At 43.1% G+C, this 17,319-nt stretch overlaps 1 protein-coding gene across 1 annotated transcript; it reads right to left on the minus strand.

The window, feature by feature from the left end:
• Positions 1-948: 948 nt before the first annotated feature.
• Positions 949-17,244, minus strand: plpp7 (phospholipid phosphatase 7 (inactive)). The gene is made up of 2 exons (XM_088614704.1): positions 15,480-17,244; positions 949-5,924 (listed from the first exon to the last, which is right to left on the minus strand). Exons 1-2 carry the CDS (start codon positions 15,967-15,969, stop codon positions 5,539-5,541), a joined length of 876 nt encoding a protein of 291 aa, XP_088470830.1. The 5' UTR covers positions 15,970-17,244; the 3' UTR covers positions 949-5,538.
• Between the last annotated feature and the right edge of the window lie 75 nt (positions 17,245-17,319).

Consider the following 17,319-nt stretch of genomic DNA (forward strand, 5'->3'; position numbering starts at 1 on the left):
CTGGGACCCCTGCAGAGTGAGGAGTGACCAGGGGGCAGCTGCAGAGGGGGAGGTGGGATGCAAAAAGACATATTTTTTGGAGAGAAGGGATCACATATTTATAGTGTTTTAGGAGAAGAAATTACACCTGATTGAACGTGGTTGTCGTCACCCCTCCCAAACGTTCGTTACAAACTCCATTAATAAATAGTTTATGCAGCCTTGCTGTAGGCCCCTAATATACTCACCAAGAGACCAGGGCTAAACTATGAACTATTTCTCCACAGTAAATAATCTTTTATCATCATCTGACTGGATGGATCGGTTTCTACAATGCACTTCTGTTGGAAGGGATAGGACAGTACCTCGTTAATAACATGCAAAATTATTTCAAAGAGTATAAAAAATGACAAAGAGAGGACATACAGTACTAAATGAATTGTTCTGTCTAATAGAGAAAAACTAATTGGAATTGTGACTAACCTGACTTTTCCTGGTCTGTTCAGCAGTTCATACGTCTCGAAATCTTAACTCCCCCAGATTCTGCGCAGGTGGTACAGCTGGTGTCATTGAACATGCTTGTCCACGACAGGCATGAATGTTCAAATATCCTCCCTAGAAGTCACAAACATCTCGTCTAGGCAGTTCTCATCACAGCAAGGCACTCCTCCAGAAACGCTGGCTTCAGATGCTGAGGGGACTTCACCTGTCTGATCTAACCAGTACTCTTCAGAACGATCTCCGTGCTCAGGAAGAAAAAGAGGAAGAATGTGCACCTCCACTCCACCCCTGTCTTTTTCCATTCTACACACGCAATCGATGTTTTCTTTTTGGTCATAAAAAATCCCCAAACTAAATATATATCATTAATGAAACAGAAAAAAGGCTAGCACAAGAAGCTAAAAATCTTTATAGTGAGACAAAATGACAGCACTACAAAGCCTTTCAGAAAAAGCATAGGAACACAACTGAAAAAGAGCCCGATTTATTTAAATATCTTACAACAGCCATAGAATAATTAAAACTGTCAATTTTTACTTTTACAAAAGAAGGACAAAAATTCATGCAGATTCCAAACATTAACAGACTGATAAAAACTACATAACAGTCTCTGTAACTGAATACTCCAGTTTGAGCCAAATGGATATGCTTGACAAATCCTCTTAATTATTTTAGAACTGTAGCAAAAAAATGTAGAGAGCACAATATAAAACATTAATGTATGTGACAGTGTAATCTCTCAACTTTGAAACAAACCAGAAAACAACACAAAGACTATTCTGTTCCACTAGATGAGAGATAACCCCATCATCATCACACTGGGCTTGCACATCACATCATTCTTCAAATTAAAGACCTGTCACCAGTTTTTCTATTTATCGTCTAAATAACAGAGTGCAGTCGTGTCCTGGCATTAATCACATTGTTCTGACAGCTAAAAACTCTCCCAGGGTTGTGAAAAATGGAGAAGCACTCTCACAATGCTTATCCCTTGGTTTTAATTGTAGCTCTAATAAAAAAATTCACAAAGCTGAGTTCACACTTTGCTGAAATAGCAGCAGGTTTCACCAGAAGAAAAACTGGTGTTAATGTAGGGATTTACCTAGAGGATGCAGTATTTTTCCAGTTTCATTTTTCAGCTGAAACACTGAACCTGTAATTCAAACAGTGATTTTGGCTTTCTCTAGACGCAGGATAGCATCACAGGTCTCAGGGCCAGATTCCTGCAGGTCGTACGTGTGGTTTTCAAACAGCAAGCGATTAAGACCTGTGAAAATGGATCTCTGACACCTCATTCACATACTCTAGTATTTAAAAATCAGAGATGGAATGAAAACTAAGCAGCCCAGCAGCCTTTGAAGACTGGAGTTGCCCATCACTGAAATACACCTTTCAGTGCCTACAGAACTGGAGATTTCAAATTACCTGCAACACATTATTATTTGAAATCTTTAAAAACTTTAAGGAGTTTTTAAAAAACTAATTTAAACCTAATAATTAATAACCAATAATAAATCAATTAATATGTATTAATATAAAAGATTTTAACATCTAATAAAGCACATTAACAGTATAAACAGCTGTTTGGTCAATTGAGACGACTGAATAAAATCAGACAACAGCACTAGAGATTTTATATGCGCATACTGAAGCATCATAAAAATTGCTTCACAGCAGCCAGACTAGTCAGTAAGACTCTGAGGAGATGGTTGGACTGCAGGAGGAAACCGGAGCACCCAAAGGAAAGTCATGCGGACCTGGGGAGAACATGCGAACTCCACACAGATAGCACCCCAGGAATTGAACCCAGGGCCCCAGCGCTGTGAGGCAGCCACCACACCGCCCTGCAAGGTCTCCAGTAATTTGTATATTACTTTCCTTAAAAAATGCTTTTTAACACGATTGTTTCTTCACAGCTGTGTTTTATCGTCATTTGTTTTTTATACTGAAGGATTTTTGTTGGCCACGAGGGAGGACTATTTGCAGATCCAGACCTCATAAGGACCTCACATGACATGACAAGCCTAAGAAAAGTAATTGCACAACATATTCGCCTCTTCATGCAGGCCTTACATTGGATAACGAATACCTAGGCTGCCAAAACAGAAAATATGTTGCTCTGGCAGCAGCCAAATTTGACCACTGCATAGACATGATGCTCTTTTTTTTTCATACAGAAGTCATAGCTTTAGTGTGTGTTAGGTTTATAAACTAGAACCAGGTTCAGTACTGTGTCACTCCATATGGAATAAACTGAATAATATACCATCAATCCTACTATCAAACAGATTGATTTAAGGAATTCCCCCAAATCCGTCTATCAACTAGATTGAGTTCAGATCTTCCCCCTAAGAAAGACTCCTAATGGGTTCCCAAGTTGCTCATCCAATAAAGATGTCAATATGCGAAAGTACCAAGCTTTCATCATGCACAGGGACCTGAACTGTGCCATTAGCCATTAGCTGACTGGCTGGTGTTTCCCAGGTGGGCACAACAAGCTGAATGCAGCCAGGGGTGAGCTCAGGTCAGGCCACAGTTTCATCAAAATGATGCACAGCAGCCCCTGTGACTCGCCAAACAAGGGAGAATCTGCAGTCTGATCAGAGAGAACTGCTCCTTGAGGCATTAACAAGGTCTTGCAGTGTGCAACTTGTTGGCCTGATACAAGTGTTTTTAACATACCACATGCGTGTAGACTGCATCACCTGTGTGGCTGTGATCTGAGAGACCACATTCACAGCTTCAGATTCCAAATAGTGGATGATGGTGACAAGAAGAAATCAGTGTTGATTCTGTGTTGATAAAGGAGACCAGAGCTTGTGCATGCCACTGTAACTGACTGCATCCTCTGTAGTGCAACACTGTCCGACAGCACTGACTGCCTGTTGTGCCTTCAATGTATAAAAGGTAAATATATGGTAATTTGTCAGCCCTTACATTTATTTCACAGTACTTTAAGATGTAAAATGTTTTTTTCTTTTGCTATTTACTATTTGATAGACTTTGAAGGATTCCCTGTGCTTTTTAGAAGCTAAATAAATTATTTAATGTCTTGACTTGATTTACAATGTAAATTACAAGTCACTAAATGGAAACATATTCAGAACATTGACAGAGCTTAATAGTAATAAAGTCACCAGGACCCAAGACTTTAAGTTGAATGTAATGCTGCCCAAGAGTATAAGGATTTATAACACACTGTAAAGCTAGTAATATGATTTGCACTGGGATGGAAATCTTTTTAAGAGCTCTGGCAACTGTCAAGCAACTACGACTTGTTGCAATTAGAATACAGACACTTTTACTTTTCTCCATACAAACATCTAAATACCATTCCTCACAGTTTCACATCTTCACAATTCTCAGTGCTAAACAGTTACTACCCATAAACAATATCAAGGAGGCAACATGTAGGATAACATGGTACACTCTAATGCACAAAGTCGTTTTGTTGGCACTACTCTGAAACACCACAGTGCAAACACAGCGCCTGGAACTGTTTCTGGACAATTTCCTGGACGAGTCTAAGTAGAGTTAAGCTTGACACACTGCACTGAAAGGGCTGTCGGTTGACGTTGTTGTTGTTCAACTTGGCATCGCAGTTATTAAGAAAAGCACCATTTACATCCAGTCACAGTTCATTTTTTATAGTGACGGTGTTCATGGAACAAAACAAAGACCACGAATTCCAGGACACTTGTGTTTTGGACATCAGTGAGCACATGGAGAGGGGTCAGCTGTCAAGTGGCGGAACCGAATAAATGTTGTGGGGCAGCCGGAACATTTTTAAACTGCAGTTACAGCAGTGGTAGAAGATTCAATACAAGGCACATGCAGTCTCTAGAAACTATGGAATGAGGACATCAGATACTGTTTCCACAGCTGTGCTTCAACACCGAGCCACCATTAGAGATACTTTGAAGATGCAGTAAACTCTTGGGGCTGAACGTCATATTGGTGCGAAGGCGGTCTTCCAGAATGTTCTACAACACGTCCATCAAGAAGGCTGAGACAGTAAGGCCCTCTGTTAGTCAGCAAAATCCCCCGATCCCCAGTTTTTACCTGAGATTCTGCACCCCGGGCACCGACACAAGGTGATTCATTGTTGCGAACTAAACAGCAGCATTGACAGTATTCAGAAAAACAGGTCTCAAATTGCTGTTCGATGCAAGTTATATTTTTTAAATGAGTAAATGCATAGAAGTTGATGCTGAAAAAACACGCTGTCAAGCAATTACAAGTAATAAAAAAAGGAAATCTTTATACAACTGTAAGATTGAGGTGCTAAAAGAGATTCTTCAGTTGTAAACCTTCCTGTTTTTTGTTGGTTGAAGCAGGCCATTCAGAAAGTTCAAATGTGGCTCTCACAGCAGCTCACTGGCATCACTGACAACCATTTGGCATTTAAAACCTGTAAAATTGAACTGTCACATTTCTTTCATCTGTAATGTGAAAACAGATAAGATTCCTCTTCAAGGTTAATTACTGAAAAATAATTTAGGAGTTAAATCTCCGTGCAATATTTCTATCACATTTAAGTTTTAATCTTAATCAAATAAAGTTTCAATGTAGAGAATTCAAACGTTCAAACAGTATGACTCCAAAATAAAAAAAATACATATACTAGTAGGAGAAAAATATTGTAATTAAAAATGAATTTGAAATAGCCTTTTATCTGTTTAGGAAAAGAGATGCTCTCATAGCAAAATCCCTGATTTACATTAATTTTTGAAAACAAATTGTTGTGGTTAATTCAGAAAAAGAGCTCGAACTGCAGTGCCCAGGCTTAACAAGTGATACTGTCCAACAGCAGTGGAACACTCGCAGAGTTACTTGTGTGAAGGAGTGGGGCTGGGCAGGTGCTCCATCTGCTCACAAAACAGCCATTTTTTTTCATCTTAAAAGTCTCAAATGAAAGTCTCTCTTTTGAAAAGTCATGCTGCGTCTTGCAGGAAAATAAGATCAAGAGGGAAAAAAAATCCCTTTCATAGGTTTAAAACACGTCAAGTTGCTCATACATGAATAACCAAGAAACCGGACTACTAAAAGACCCAGCGCTCACTTAAAGAAGGGGCTGAGGGTGGAGATGGAGATGAGAGTCTGGCAGGTGTTGGAGGAGAGCCACACCATTTCCACCAGGTAGTAGTGGAGGAAGCCCAGCGCGAACCCGCAGCCCACGTCCGTCAGGTGGTGCCGGCCCAGCATGACCCGGGACACGCCCACCAGGAAGGCCCAGATCACCAGCAGGATGCGCAGCGGCACGGCCAGCACCAGGTGGTTGAGCAGGAACTTGGCCACCATGGCCGCGCGGCTGGCATGGGCCGCTGGGAAGGAGTAGACGTCCATGGCGACGTAGTCCAGGAAGCTTGGGCTGATCTCCCAGGGGCCTTTGCGCTTCACCAGCTTCTGAACCCCGGCCACCGTCATGACGTCCAGGACCAGCGCTGGGGAGGGACGGGGACGGAGACAAGAATGTGAGGAAGGGAGATTAAACGATTCACTCCTGCGGATGAGGAAGAGGGGTTAAAAACCAGCAACATGGGTACAGATGCACTGCTTTAGATAAACATCTGGCAGTGAAGAGTTTCTGAAGTTTAATGGCCAGTGTCAGGAAAACAAAAGCATTGGGGCTTATATTTAAAACGCTTGTGTATTCACGAGACGCAAGGAGTCGAACACCTCCCGTGGCTGTGAGGACTCACTCGAGCCACCTCACCAAGCTGCCTGCTGCTAATGGACAGGCGATTATTGCATCTACACAGGATATTTAAACCCTGATCTGCCACTGATTCGGTGCTCTGTCATCGAGCTACCTTCTGACCAACGTAACTAGCCCATTTTCCCAGAAGGACTAAACCTGAATCGTGCCCGAGTGTATCTCCATCTGTCTTTATCTTGTCCTGTCTGTCAGCTCCCCCTCTGTCCACCTGAGCACTGGACCAACAGCACTGATCCAGAACTCCTGCCAGCCACCCTGCCTTGATCGGCCCTGCAAAGTGCTCTTGCCTATAATCATAGATCACTGCCATCGCCGGTCCTTTCGGCAACATCCGCCAGCCTTCGCTCTCCAGCCTGCTCCGGCAATCTCTGTCTGCTCTCGACTCTCCGAACCTCCACTGGGATCAGGCTTTTGGACTCGGTTTTCTTCATCTGCTTGCCGCGTCATAACACACGTCTTAGAAAACAGCACATCGAACTAGTCCTGGATTTAATGCAAATGAGAGCTGCATGAAGTTATGCTCAAGATCTGTGTAGCATACACACACACGCTGATTACCACAGCACGGGCAAATGCATTGGGTCTGTGCTGGATCTAAATCTGGCCCTATTTCATTCGAGCTCAAAATAGCCCCTCAAGCAAAGCCCTGGGAATTGATCTTTTTAGCTGCCTACAATCCCACTGCAATCAGCACCTCTTCTGGCTAGATACCTACAGTCAAGACTTAGAGCGTCTGTATATCCCATCCAGAGAGTTTAGACTGGCCCCCAGTATCATGTGCGTGACAGCAGTTGAATTGTACTTCAGTATTGTACACCTACAGTACATGTCGTAATGAAACTTCAGCTGCTTCCACCCATCACTGTCTCAACACTGACCCAGCAGTTCTCTACGGCAACAGAGAACAAAATTATTAGATCACAGAAAGAGTTACAAGAAAGAGCAAGGCTGCAAAAAAAAGCAGGGGCCCATGCTTAAACATAACTGGAGAAGATAGAATTGCCTGTGGCAGACACAAACAACTGCTTTCCACAAAAAAGGTTAACTACTAAAAATAACAGAGAAATGGGAGCGAGGTCTTTTAGTTTTGCAGCTGCGCTTAATTCTATTTAATTTTCAGGTCTTCTAGGGTGTGTGAGGTTACGGGTGCGTGTGGGTATTTTGGAATCTCGGGAAAACCTCTCATGTTTAAAATAAAACCCTTCAAAAACAAATATGCATGGTGTTAAAAATGTAAATTGAAACACTCTGTTGAATTGCTCTGCACAGAGATCAATACACAGATGAAAAGATTAGATACAAAATGCACTGCTGTTACTACACAAAGGACCTGATCATTTAATAAACTCAAACCAATCAATGCCTGAATCTTTAAAGACCAGTAAGGATGGCATTCTCCATAATACTGCAGCAGACTTTTAGAGATGTTTGTGTAGGCTGTTGTACTATTGATTGAATTCACTTTAATTTACTTGTGTACATATATTATCGAGGTGGAAGCCATTAACCACGGGCATGATTCAAAATTGCTGGAAAAATAACCTGGGATTCTAACGTAGATAAAACTATTCATCTATTTGATCATAGCAGTGTTGTGAAGCAGCAGTCAATTTTCAGAAATGAATAGAAATACGATTCTGTTTTCATCATATAACATTAGCTCACCCACACTTTCCAGAAAATGAAATATATTTGCCAGACAGTTCAAGGTTTTTAGTTTATGATGAGTAATTTTCCCAGTGCAAAGAAGAGGGTTTAATATAAAATATAATTACTTTCCAGGCAAAGGTATGCATGTCCTTCACTTCCAATAAAGAAGCCCCAGATGGTCCCATTGCCCCTAGCGTATTGATGACCTTTTCTCTTTCCTCCTTCTCCGACTATCTGTTCATTGACACGAGTGCTGAGATTGCTGTTAAGCAAAGCCACCACTGGACTCCTGTCAGCTTCGGAAAGGGTTGGTATGTGGCTTAAAGGTTGGTACAGTTAATTACATGTTATATCATAATTTAAGAAATGTGGTGGGGAATCATTTAAGTGCTGCACAATGCTTTAATCCTCATTTTGAGACGCAGCTCTGAAGGCTGCCAAACACAGATACATGCGCTAACCTCATGCCTTCCATTCCGGCACTGCAGAAGCAAAAGAAGGATGTCTGGCACAGTGCTGGGGAATAATAAAGCCAAGGCAGCTACAGAGCACAACTGATATAAACAGCTAGATATCAAATCCAGAAGCATACTAAAAGATTACACTTCCACTGCATTAAAAAGACATTAAATTGCACCACTAATTTTAGTTTTACTGAAAAACTCTTAATCCTGACAGTGACTAATTTATTTCTCATTAGTTTATTAATGCTTGGAAGAGTATCTGATATTCCTACAAGCCCAATAGCTGAATCTGCAGTCTCATATGTAACTCTGCAGAATACACAAATAGGAATATAAACTATAATATGGAAACATAATGCTGCTGTCTTCAAAGAGCACTGTGAAAACAAAAACATCTACTGTGATACATTTCACGGCTTGACAATTGCATTATTTGCTTGAATGTATTTACTGTATTTCCTGATATCTGGAAACAAAAACCTCAATATTAAAAATTCTTGTTTTACTGAGTTTTTCTACAGCACAACATTTCATACAGATAATGTTCGATCTACGTCTTTCGTACATATGCTCTGGAAGGCACCAATGTAACTCATTCGTCCACAGAATGAACCTGTAAGAAAACCGGTTAGGCCAGAGGTTTAAAAAGCATGAGACAAAGTCAACACTGTAATCATTAAAATAACACTTGGTGTTGACTTACAAGAAAGTGCTGTCAGCAAATCCACCAGCGTGTTGCTGAAAGCTGGAAAAAGTGTCACGTGCCCCCCGTCAGTCAGACAGCTAATCCACACTCTTCTATTCCCATATCTACTGACCCACAAACCTAACTGGAACCATGCAGCAAATCCAAAAACATTCAAATTAAATTTGCAAAGTCGATGCCTTTCAAATTGAAGCAGCATAGCTTTGCTTCCACAGATTTAATTCATATAGATTTTTTTTCCGCACAGTGCTGAAAAGTTGCGCACGGTATTCTCCTTCAAATGTGAAACAAAGGTGATAGCAGCCATTGTGCCCACTGGATATGAAATACTGTGATGCCACCTGCCAGATCGATTAAAGATCCTAGGATGAGCAAGAGGAAATGTAATAACCAGAACAGAGAAAAATGTTACATCAGCAATAACAGCTTGGAAAACTTCGGATGCTTAGAAACACAGCAAGAATTATGATTTTGTCTACCAATTGAATTCTGGATGTAAAACCTCTTCAGGAGATATTTTAAAATGAGCACAGCTGGAGCACTATAGCCTAGACCACACTGGTTCAAGCCAAGAGGGGCTATCTGTCTGTGATGGGGTATTCCCTGGAGGTGGTGCCCAACTGGCTGAGCGATTCCAGAGATAAGGAAGCTTGACTGGGCCAGATTATGCTTGGCTGGGATGTGTGGGGGAGAGACACATCAGTCCTTCAGTCAGTGCAGACTCCCCAGCAAAAACAATGCAGAAACCTAAGCCACGTCCGAGCCTGGCATATACGTCATACCCAGCAGGTCGACATTCAACAGGCATGTCAGAGTACAGCGCTCATAATCCATGTGCGCTCTGGGTTGGTGCAGTTAAAAAAAGAGCACGAGGAAAAGTGAGAATCAAAATTCACGCTGCAGCCCCAACACTTTCATTGTGCATCCCAGCCGGAATAGAGATCCAGCTTTGGAAGACCTAGCAAGTGGCCACTGCAGGACTGTGTAGACACTTCATCCAAGCCGTAAAAAGAACAGCTCAGAGAGGCAGCAACCAAAATACCCTAATCTGTGTGCCAAATGCCGGGAAGGCTATATAAAGACATTTTAAAGGAACACGTTTGGCACACAATGTTTAGTGCGTAAAGCACACAGACATTTTCTTCCATAACCAAGAAAATTGATTGACAACAGTTGCTATAAAAGATGAGCCTCATCCTTAACAATCCATTTTGGATGAGGCCCAAGGCAGGACTTCAGCCTTTTGCCGCAACAGGTGCATGTCCAAAGACAGAAAGGTGCTTAAGTGCCAATTTAAGGGTGGAGGGGTGGCTCTGTGGCTCGGGATCTGCACCTGTGGCTGGCAGGTTGCTGGTTCAAATGCAGAGGAATCCTACTCTGTTGGGCCCCTGAGCAAGGCCCTTAACCCCAACTGCTCCAGGGGTGCTGTACAATGGCTGACCCTGCGCTCTGACCCCAAGCTTCTCTCTCCCTGTCTGTGTCTGTGTCTCATGGAGAGCAAGCTGGGGTATGCAAAAAGATGAATTCCTAATGCAAGAAATTGTATAGGGCTCATAAAGTGATGTCATGATGTTCTGCCTGATGTCATGATGTCAGCTTTACATCACCCTTCACACTCTACTTTCTTCAAACATTTTCCCAAAATCTCTCATCCACATAGGGGAAAAAAAAATTGTATGCTTCCTACAATGTAATTTTACAGAAACATTACATGTACTGAAATCAGATCTATTGCCCTTCATCTGCCAGACGAATCCAATGATGGTTACCTAGTAAACTAATACAGTAGGTATTAAAAAAATTCTCATGTATCAACTCGGATGAGTCATAGGAATTACACCCCCTTGGGTCTTGAAGAACAAGACTTTCTTCCCACACATCTGTGGATGAGGTAGCTTCTACCTTCCTAACACAGGCTTCCAACTGTAAATGCAGAAATGCTTTCCAGTTGCTGTGTCCCTACTGCTATGAAAGTTTTTTTCTACTTTTTGTGGATCAAAAGGAAGACTCACAGTTCGTCATTTTGTTCAAATATACTAAGTATTAACCGCTAGACTAAATTTAAATGTATATGATCTGTCAACGTAAACACAAATACTGTTTGCAAAACACTGCTATTCCAATATTATAATAATAAATAAATGTTGTGTTTTAGCTCAAGGAAACAGAGACTTAAGACCATGTTTTAGCTTTAATGTGCATGGGGGCTGAATTCAGGTCCCTCCTTCTAAAGCAAACCAAAGGGTTCCTACACTGGTGGTAGAGTGGGGTTTGATTACAGACTGCAGGGAAACGCTGAGGCAGAAATGTTCATTAGAAACTCCATTAAAGCAACAGTCTTGACAAAGGTTTATATGTCACTGCTTCCTTTCAGTGAGTTCCTTGGGACAGGGTCACTGTTTTCATGATCTCTGAGGGAAGTGCCTCAGGGAAATGACACAAGCTGAAAGCTGTGGACGACCACAGGCAAGTGGGTGACGCCACAACGAAAGAGGAACAGGCTGATCGGGCACCAGCTGCTGAAGGGCACTGCTTGCCTTTTCCTTACCCCCACAGGCTGCCTCCTGCACTCTTCCCTTCCTGGACAGCTGCGGTCTATGGTCAGGCTCTCTGCAGTGCACCAGACTCACTGTCTGTAAGACTATGTCTTGTTTCCGGCTTTTATTTTTCTCAGTTTTAGACCTTCAGGCTTTAATAACAAAATGTCTATCATCCCTGTCTCGTAGTCGCTGACTTTCAAAGTCCCAACTGTGCAATTCCATCTGTATACCATCACGCGATATCTGTTCTAAATATGGTATTTTGCAGAGGAAGAGATACTGTATCAATACTGGGTCTTTGGCCAGGGCTGTACATTAAAAATCTATTCCAGGGGTAATATCATTACTATCCAGACGTACTGCATCAGTGCCATATTCAGTAGTAGCCAGGAGCTCAGAACCAGACAAAAGCTGACTGGGCAGTTTTACAGAATCTTCATTGATCAATCATTATTATTAGGATGATAACAATTAGTTGCATGTGTAGTGTGAAGTGATTTTGCAAAGTGCTTTACACATAGAAAGGGACACACTTCATCCACATAGAAGACGCATAGAAGCCATTCTGCACCATCAGCTCCTACACTACACAGCAGATCGGGTGGAGAAGTAAGAAATAACTTAACCCATTGAATTAAGGTGGATGTTCAATTGTTCAGATGGTGCAACCTTGGTGTGGAATTTCCCCAGTGTTTACACCATGGTTAACACCTCTGCTCTTACAAAGGGTGCTATGAGATCTTTAATGAACAAAAAGTCAGGACCACCATTTAATCTCTCCCTTGAAGGACAGTCAGCGTCCCTGGTTGACATACCACGGCACTGTTTGTTCTTCGGACAATAAAGACACTCAAAGTGCTGTGTAAAAGAAAACGCCAAAAGCCAACAAAGAAGACTTGGCACACGACTGCAAGTATCGCTTTGTACTACTTCTTTGACATCAGCTGGTCTTGTTTAATATGCAGGTCTTTGACTTTAAGGCTTTGTTCTTAAATTTATTTTTTTACTGAACTAACTTTCTTATTTATTTTTAACTGGAACAAGCCTAAACCTAAAAAGAGGTCTTTTTATCAAATCCACCATAGCCCTTATTGGGGAAGGTCTCTTGGACATGGCCAAGAACAAGTTCAACTCACTAAAACTGGTCTACGCACTCCCAGAACTGTACTGTACATTCACCCATCGTTAGAAAGCCTCTGATTTCTGCTGAGGAGTGCGGTGAAGCCGAGCCTATTCCAGAAGCCTGTGGTACATGATGGCTCTTAGTTTCTACTTAATTTGTGACTTCAATTACAAGATCACATCACCTAACACTAAATGTTGTAACAGCACTTCCAAATGTTGCTAGAAAAGTATGCTTTGGTTAATTCAACACAAAAATGTTTTAGCAAGGCTTTCACTTCATAACCAAAAGAGTATGTTAATGTGAGGCACTCAGACATAACATTACAAACACCAGCGTTGTGCTTATGTTTTTAGAACACATGTAGGATTGTTTTATAAACGATATTGAGATATGGCCAGAACGTTACAAAATCCCAAGCTGACATCAATATTGAAGCAACATTGTGTTAATATGAAGTTTTGATTACGAGAACATTGCAAAGAATGTTTCAATGACAATGTAATAGTCAACTGTAGTGCCATAGTTTCTGTACTAAGCTGCAACTTTAGTCTGATAATGCAGCAATAATACTACTTGGTTACGTGGAATGTCCAGATAGCCAACAGGACCTTCCACAGACAGGAACTGAGCAACATGATAGATCACAGGTGTAACGGAGAGTTAAAGCTTCTTCTGTGCCCAGTGGGCAGAATGTCTTTCAGTGCACATCCAGGCCAGCTGCCTTCACCCAGAGAAGGAGAAAATGCAGCTGGGATGGAGAGTTGAAATGCCCAGTATGTGGCACTGAAGTCCAGAGCTCACTCTGGGAGATGGCTGGGGTCTACGGAATGAAAGGTACCGAAAGAGGTTGCTGAGACGTGGTTTTGTACACCTTCCTGAGAAAACAAACTGTGGGGCAGCAATACCGCAGTGTAGGATTACAGGCATCTCTGGGGACAGCTACAGCATGCAAAATGCCATATCAACCAAATGCTGGAAAATAATTCTTACCTACATTTCAGAACTTGGGAACTTGCTCTTGGGACTTTAGAATCTTCTGGTATTTTGGACAGAACAACAATTTTTAACTAGTTATTGAAAATAACAGATAGATAGATAGTGTACATAACACAGATAGTCTTGTACTATTACTGTGATCTGTTATCATCTTACTCTCCTGTATTCCTTGTGCTCCTATCAGAACTAGAAGAGATGTGTTAGGTTTTGTTGCTGTCCTAGGTTACAGAGTCCTTTCAGTGCATACTGTACAACAAGGCAACCAGATTCTGTGCCTCCGTCCATTCAGAATTCAGAGTCCGTAAATCATTTTAAAACTCAGGTGATCACTTACGATCATGATTGGATTTCCGTTAGCTGAAAGGGTTATGTTGTACTGCACGGTACTGTACGTAGACAGTTTGTGTTTAATGGAGTTTATAACAAGTGGTTTGGGAGGAAGTTTAATCCTAATCTCTTCTACATACGTACTGTAAATCTCAAACCCAGGTCTTGCCATGCAGTAAAACTCCAGAGATCGCTAGCAATAGCGATTGCCTGGCTAGACCATCATTTCCTCACCTGGGGATGTCACACCAAAAACGTCATACTTTTTACTCTCTGTCATATTCATCCTAACAAAAATATCGAATTAACAGCTCGTATGATTACCAGTTTTATATTTTTTCTTTCAGTTTTCTGCAGATTATATATACTGTATATAATGCCTATATTATATAATGCCTAGGCATGAAACGTGTTGTGATGGATTTACAGATCAGGCAACCTGACCCTCCTGCTTCATACTGACCACTTTCACATACATCTAACAAAATATAAACGAGCAATGTCCCTCAGCTAATTAAATCCCCAGCTGCAACTGCAGCTCTGTCATTCAGAATCTTGCAAAAACCACGCTAAGCATCCCCTCTGCCAACTACATGACTTACATCCATCCATTCATTTTTTAGCCACGTCCTCCAGTTCTGGGGCCCAGGGGAGCTGCAGCCCATCCCAGCAGGCAGCGGGCGCAAGGCAGGATACGCCCTGGACAGGACGCCAGTCCATTGCTGGACACACACAGATACAGACGCACACACACAATAATCCCTGAAACCAATAAACCTACCATTACGTTTCTGGACTATGGGAGGAAGCTGGAACACTTGGAGGAACGTGAAAAACATACAGACTCCACACAGACAGCACCCCTGGTCCAAAACTGAACCCCAAACCTCAGGACTCTGAGGCAACAATGCTGACCAATGAGCCACAGTGCTGTGCCAACCTGTGACTTAGATCTGTAATATAATTTTATAGATGTAGTGAAATTTCTCTCTGTTTTCATGCCATTCTTCTCAATGGACACAGTAAGTAAAAGGAAATGAGCTTGTGTTCCAGAGACCTGATGAGCTGGTATTTTAGTGTTGACCTCAGGGCCAGTACTGTCACTCAAGTAGTAGGAGAGGACACCCACTTGTAACAGGCGTGGTTAAGTAGTAACCGGAGATACAGAGATGAAAAATCAACTGAGGTCCTCCTATTTATACACATAGACAAATGAGAAAGCAGATGATAAAAATGGATGTCTGATTAAGCTACACAGGGCCAAGAAGCAAACCAGAGATGAAACTAAGAGAAAGAGAAAGAAGCCATACCTACTAAGACAGAATGCACGCCTTCCAGGCCACGTAATTAAACCCACACCATCTTTTCTTTTGAAATGCGGCCGCTCGCCGCCCGCCTTGTCACAGTGCTCCTGCATGAGCCAGGCCAGGACAGTGCTTTCACGCTCTGGTCGATAGCGTCCTGTACTCACCCAACAGCAGGTTGACCAAGACCTCCTGGCCGGCTAGGGTGCTGCTCCTCGTCAGGCACAGGAGCGTGCCGCAGATCCAGGGAATCCCGTGGCCCGTGATAGCGAGCAGAGTGACCATAGACCGGACGCTACCCCACGAGGAGGTGCTGTAGGCGCAGACCCCCAGCCGCTTGGACATGCAGATGTCTATGGCCAAGAGCGAATTCATCGCTATCCCCTTGAAGGACGGGTTGAGCTGCATGCAGTCGTCTTCCGGCAGCTTCAGAGACTCCCGCCGGTCTTTAACGTTGTCGCTCGGCTCCTGCGTCGGATAATCCGGCTGCGGGACCTGTGTGTGTTTCGCTTGTCCGGCTTGAACATTATGTCTCCGCAGGGAGCTCCTGACTTCGGCGGGGCTGTTCCTCAGCGGCTGGTTCAGAGACATGAACTCGGGTCTGTTCAGGACATTGTTCCGGTCCCGGGTTCTGGATCTGCTCTGGTGTGCGGGCATTCTGGTGGTGGTTCTGATTATTTTATTTCCCCGGTATATTTTAAGACGTCAGGCAAGTTGTCCTTTCTTCAGAGCGAGATTTTGTCCAGCGCCCGCTCCCTCTCAGCCCCAACCCCAGATATATTTAGACCACACGGAATGTATGCACATGCTGTTTACTCCGCGCTCCGAGAAAACACGAAGACGGGTGACTGACGTCTCGTTCACCCAATCCGAAAGAAGACACCCCTGGAAAAAACTCCCTGGATGTCAGTTACGGATGGGATAGCGATGGACGGAGGACTACGCTCATAGCTGGGGTATTTAAAGACTCTCTTTGCACATGAACAAAGCGACGATGCACAGCATGTCGGGAGATGTATTTCCTCCCAGTCAAACACCGTGTCCCAGGCTTGTAAAACACAGTTACCCCAGGAGCGCTGCGTGCAATCTGTGTCGTCCGAAAGACAAGAAAAAGAAAACCACGATAATCATATCAAGGCAACGGCTGCCTCTACCCCCACCCCCTCTGAGAACCGGGTAGAGATTGACATTTCGGTCTGCACCGCAGTGCTGTGCGGTGGGAAAAACAATCCCAGTTACGCGTGGAATTCTTGGGAAAAGGCGTCGGGAGGAATTTCTATTTTTATTGTCCTGGTCAGGAAGTATGCGACGCTCTTCAGTTTCTAACAGGTCCTCTTGGGTGCTGCTCGCTTGGCATTCCTCTGGGACGAGGAGAACGCCAGGCTCGCGGCGCGTTCCTGCTCTCCTTGGGATCCCTCGCCTCGCTGGCTGGCGCGCCAGCCGGGAGTTCTCCATGGTGCTTAAACCTGAGACCGGGGGGAACATGTTTCTCCGAAGCCGTGTAAGGAAAGGCGAACTTCGTGCTGACATTCCACCCTTAGCGCAAGCGAAGCACTCGGTTTGAGCTGCAGAATAAAACACTACAGCTCATCAAAATGTATTACCGCCTCCTGTTACGTGACTACAGCTTGTACTGTATGAGATCTTTGGAGAATCGCTTCACAAATGTGCCAAACAAGCATGAACGAGGAGCAAATGAGGGAGAATTCCTTACACTTATATAAAAATAGTTATGCATTATATGACATATTAAACCCCCCCAGAGAGTGATATAAAACATAAATACAACCGTGCACGGTAATCATGATCGGTGACAGAAAAGATAGCAAACTCTTCCTGCTTCTGTGCTGAAGCTCCGAGATATGCCATTTCCTACCATAGCGGTTCCTGGGGCCACGTATTTGTATGACTAAAGACGGCTTGCGCTTGGTTCATCAATCTTGCATGACATCTTGCAGTGCAGCACCCCGCTCGGAGCGGCTCTGGAGCAGAAGTGGACTACGTTTC

This window comes from Lepisosteus platostomus, chromosome 21 (genome assembly GCF_059453375.1).
Source record: "Lepisosteus platostomus isolate fLepPlt1 chromosome 21, fLepPlt1.hap1, whole genome shotgun sequence".
Lineage (NCBI taxonomy): Eukaryota > Metazoa > Chordata > Actinopteri > Semionotiformes > Lepisosteidae > Lepisosteus > Lepisosteus platostomus.

Coding starts and splice junctions, on each gene's coding strand:
- plpp7 (XM_088614704.1), bottom strand. CDS start 15,969: ATGCCCGCACACCAGAGCAGATCCAGAACCCGGGACCGGAACAATGTC. Junction 5,925..15,479: donor CTTGGTCAACCTGCTGTTGG/GTGAGTACAGGA, acceptor GTCCCTCCCCAG/CGCTGGTCCTGGACGTCATG.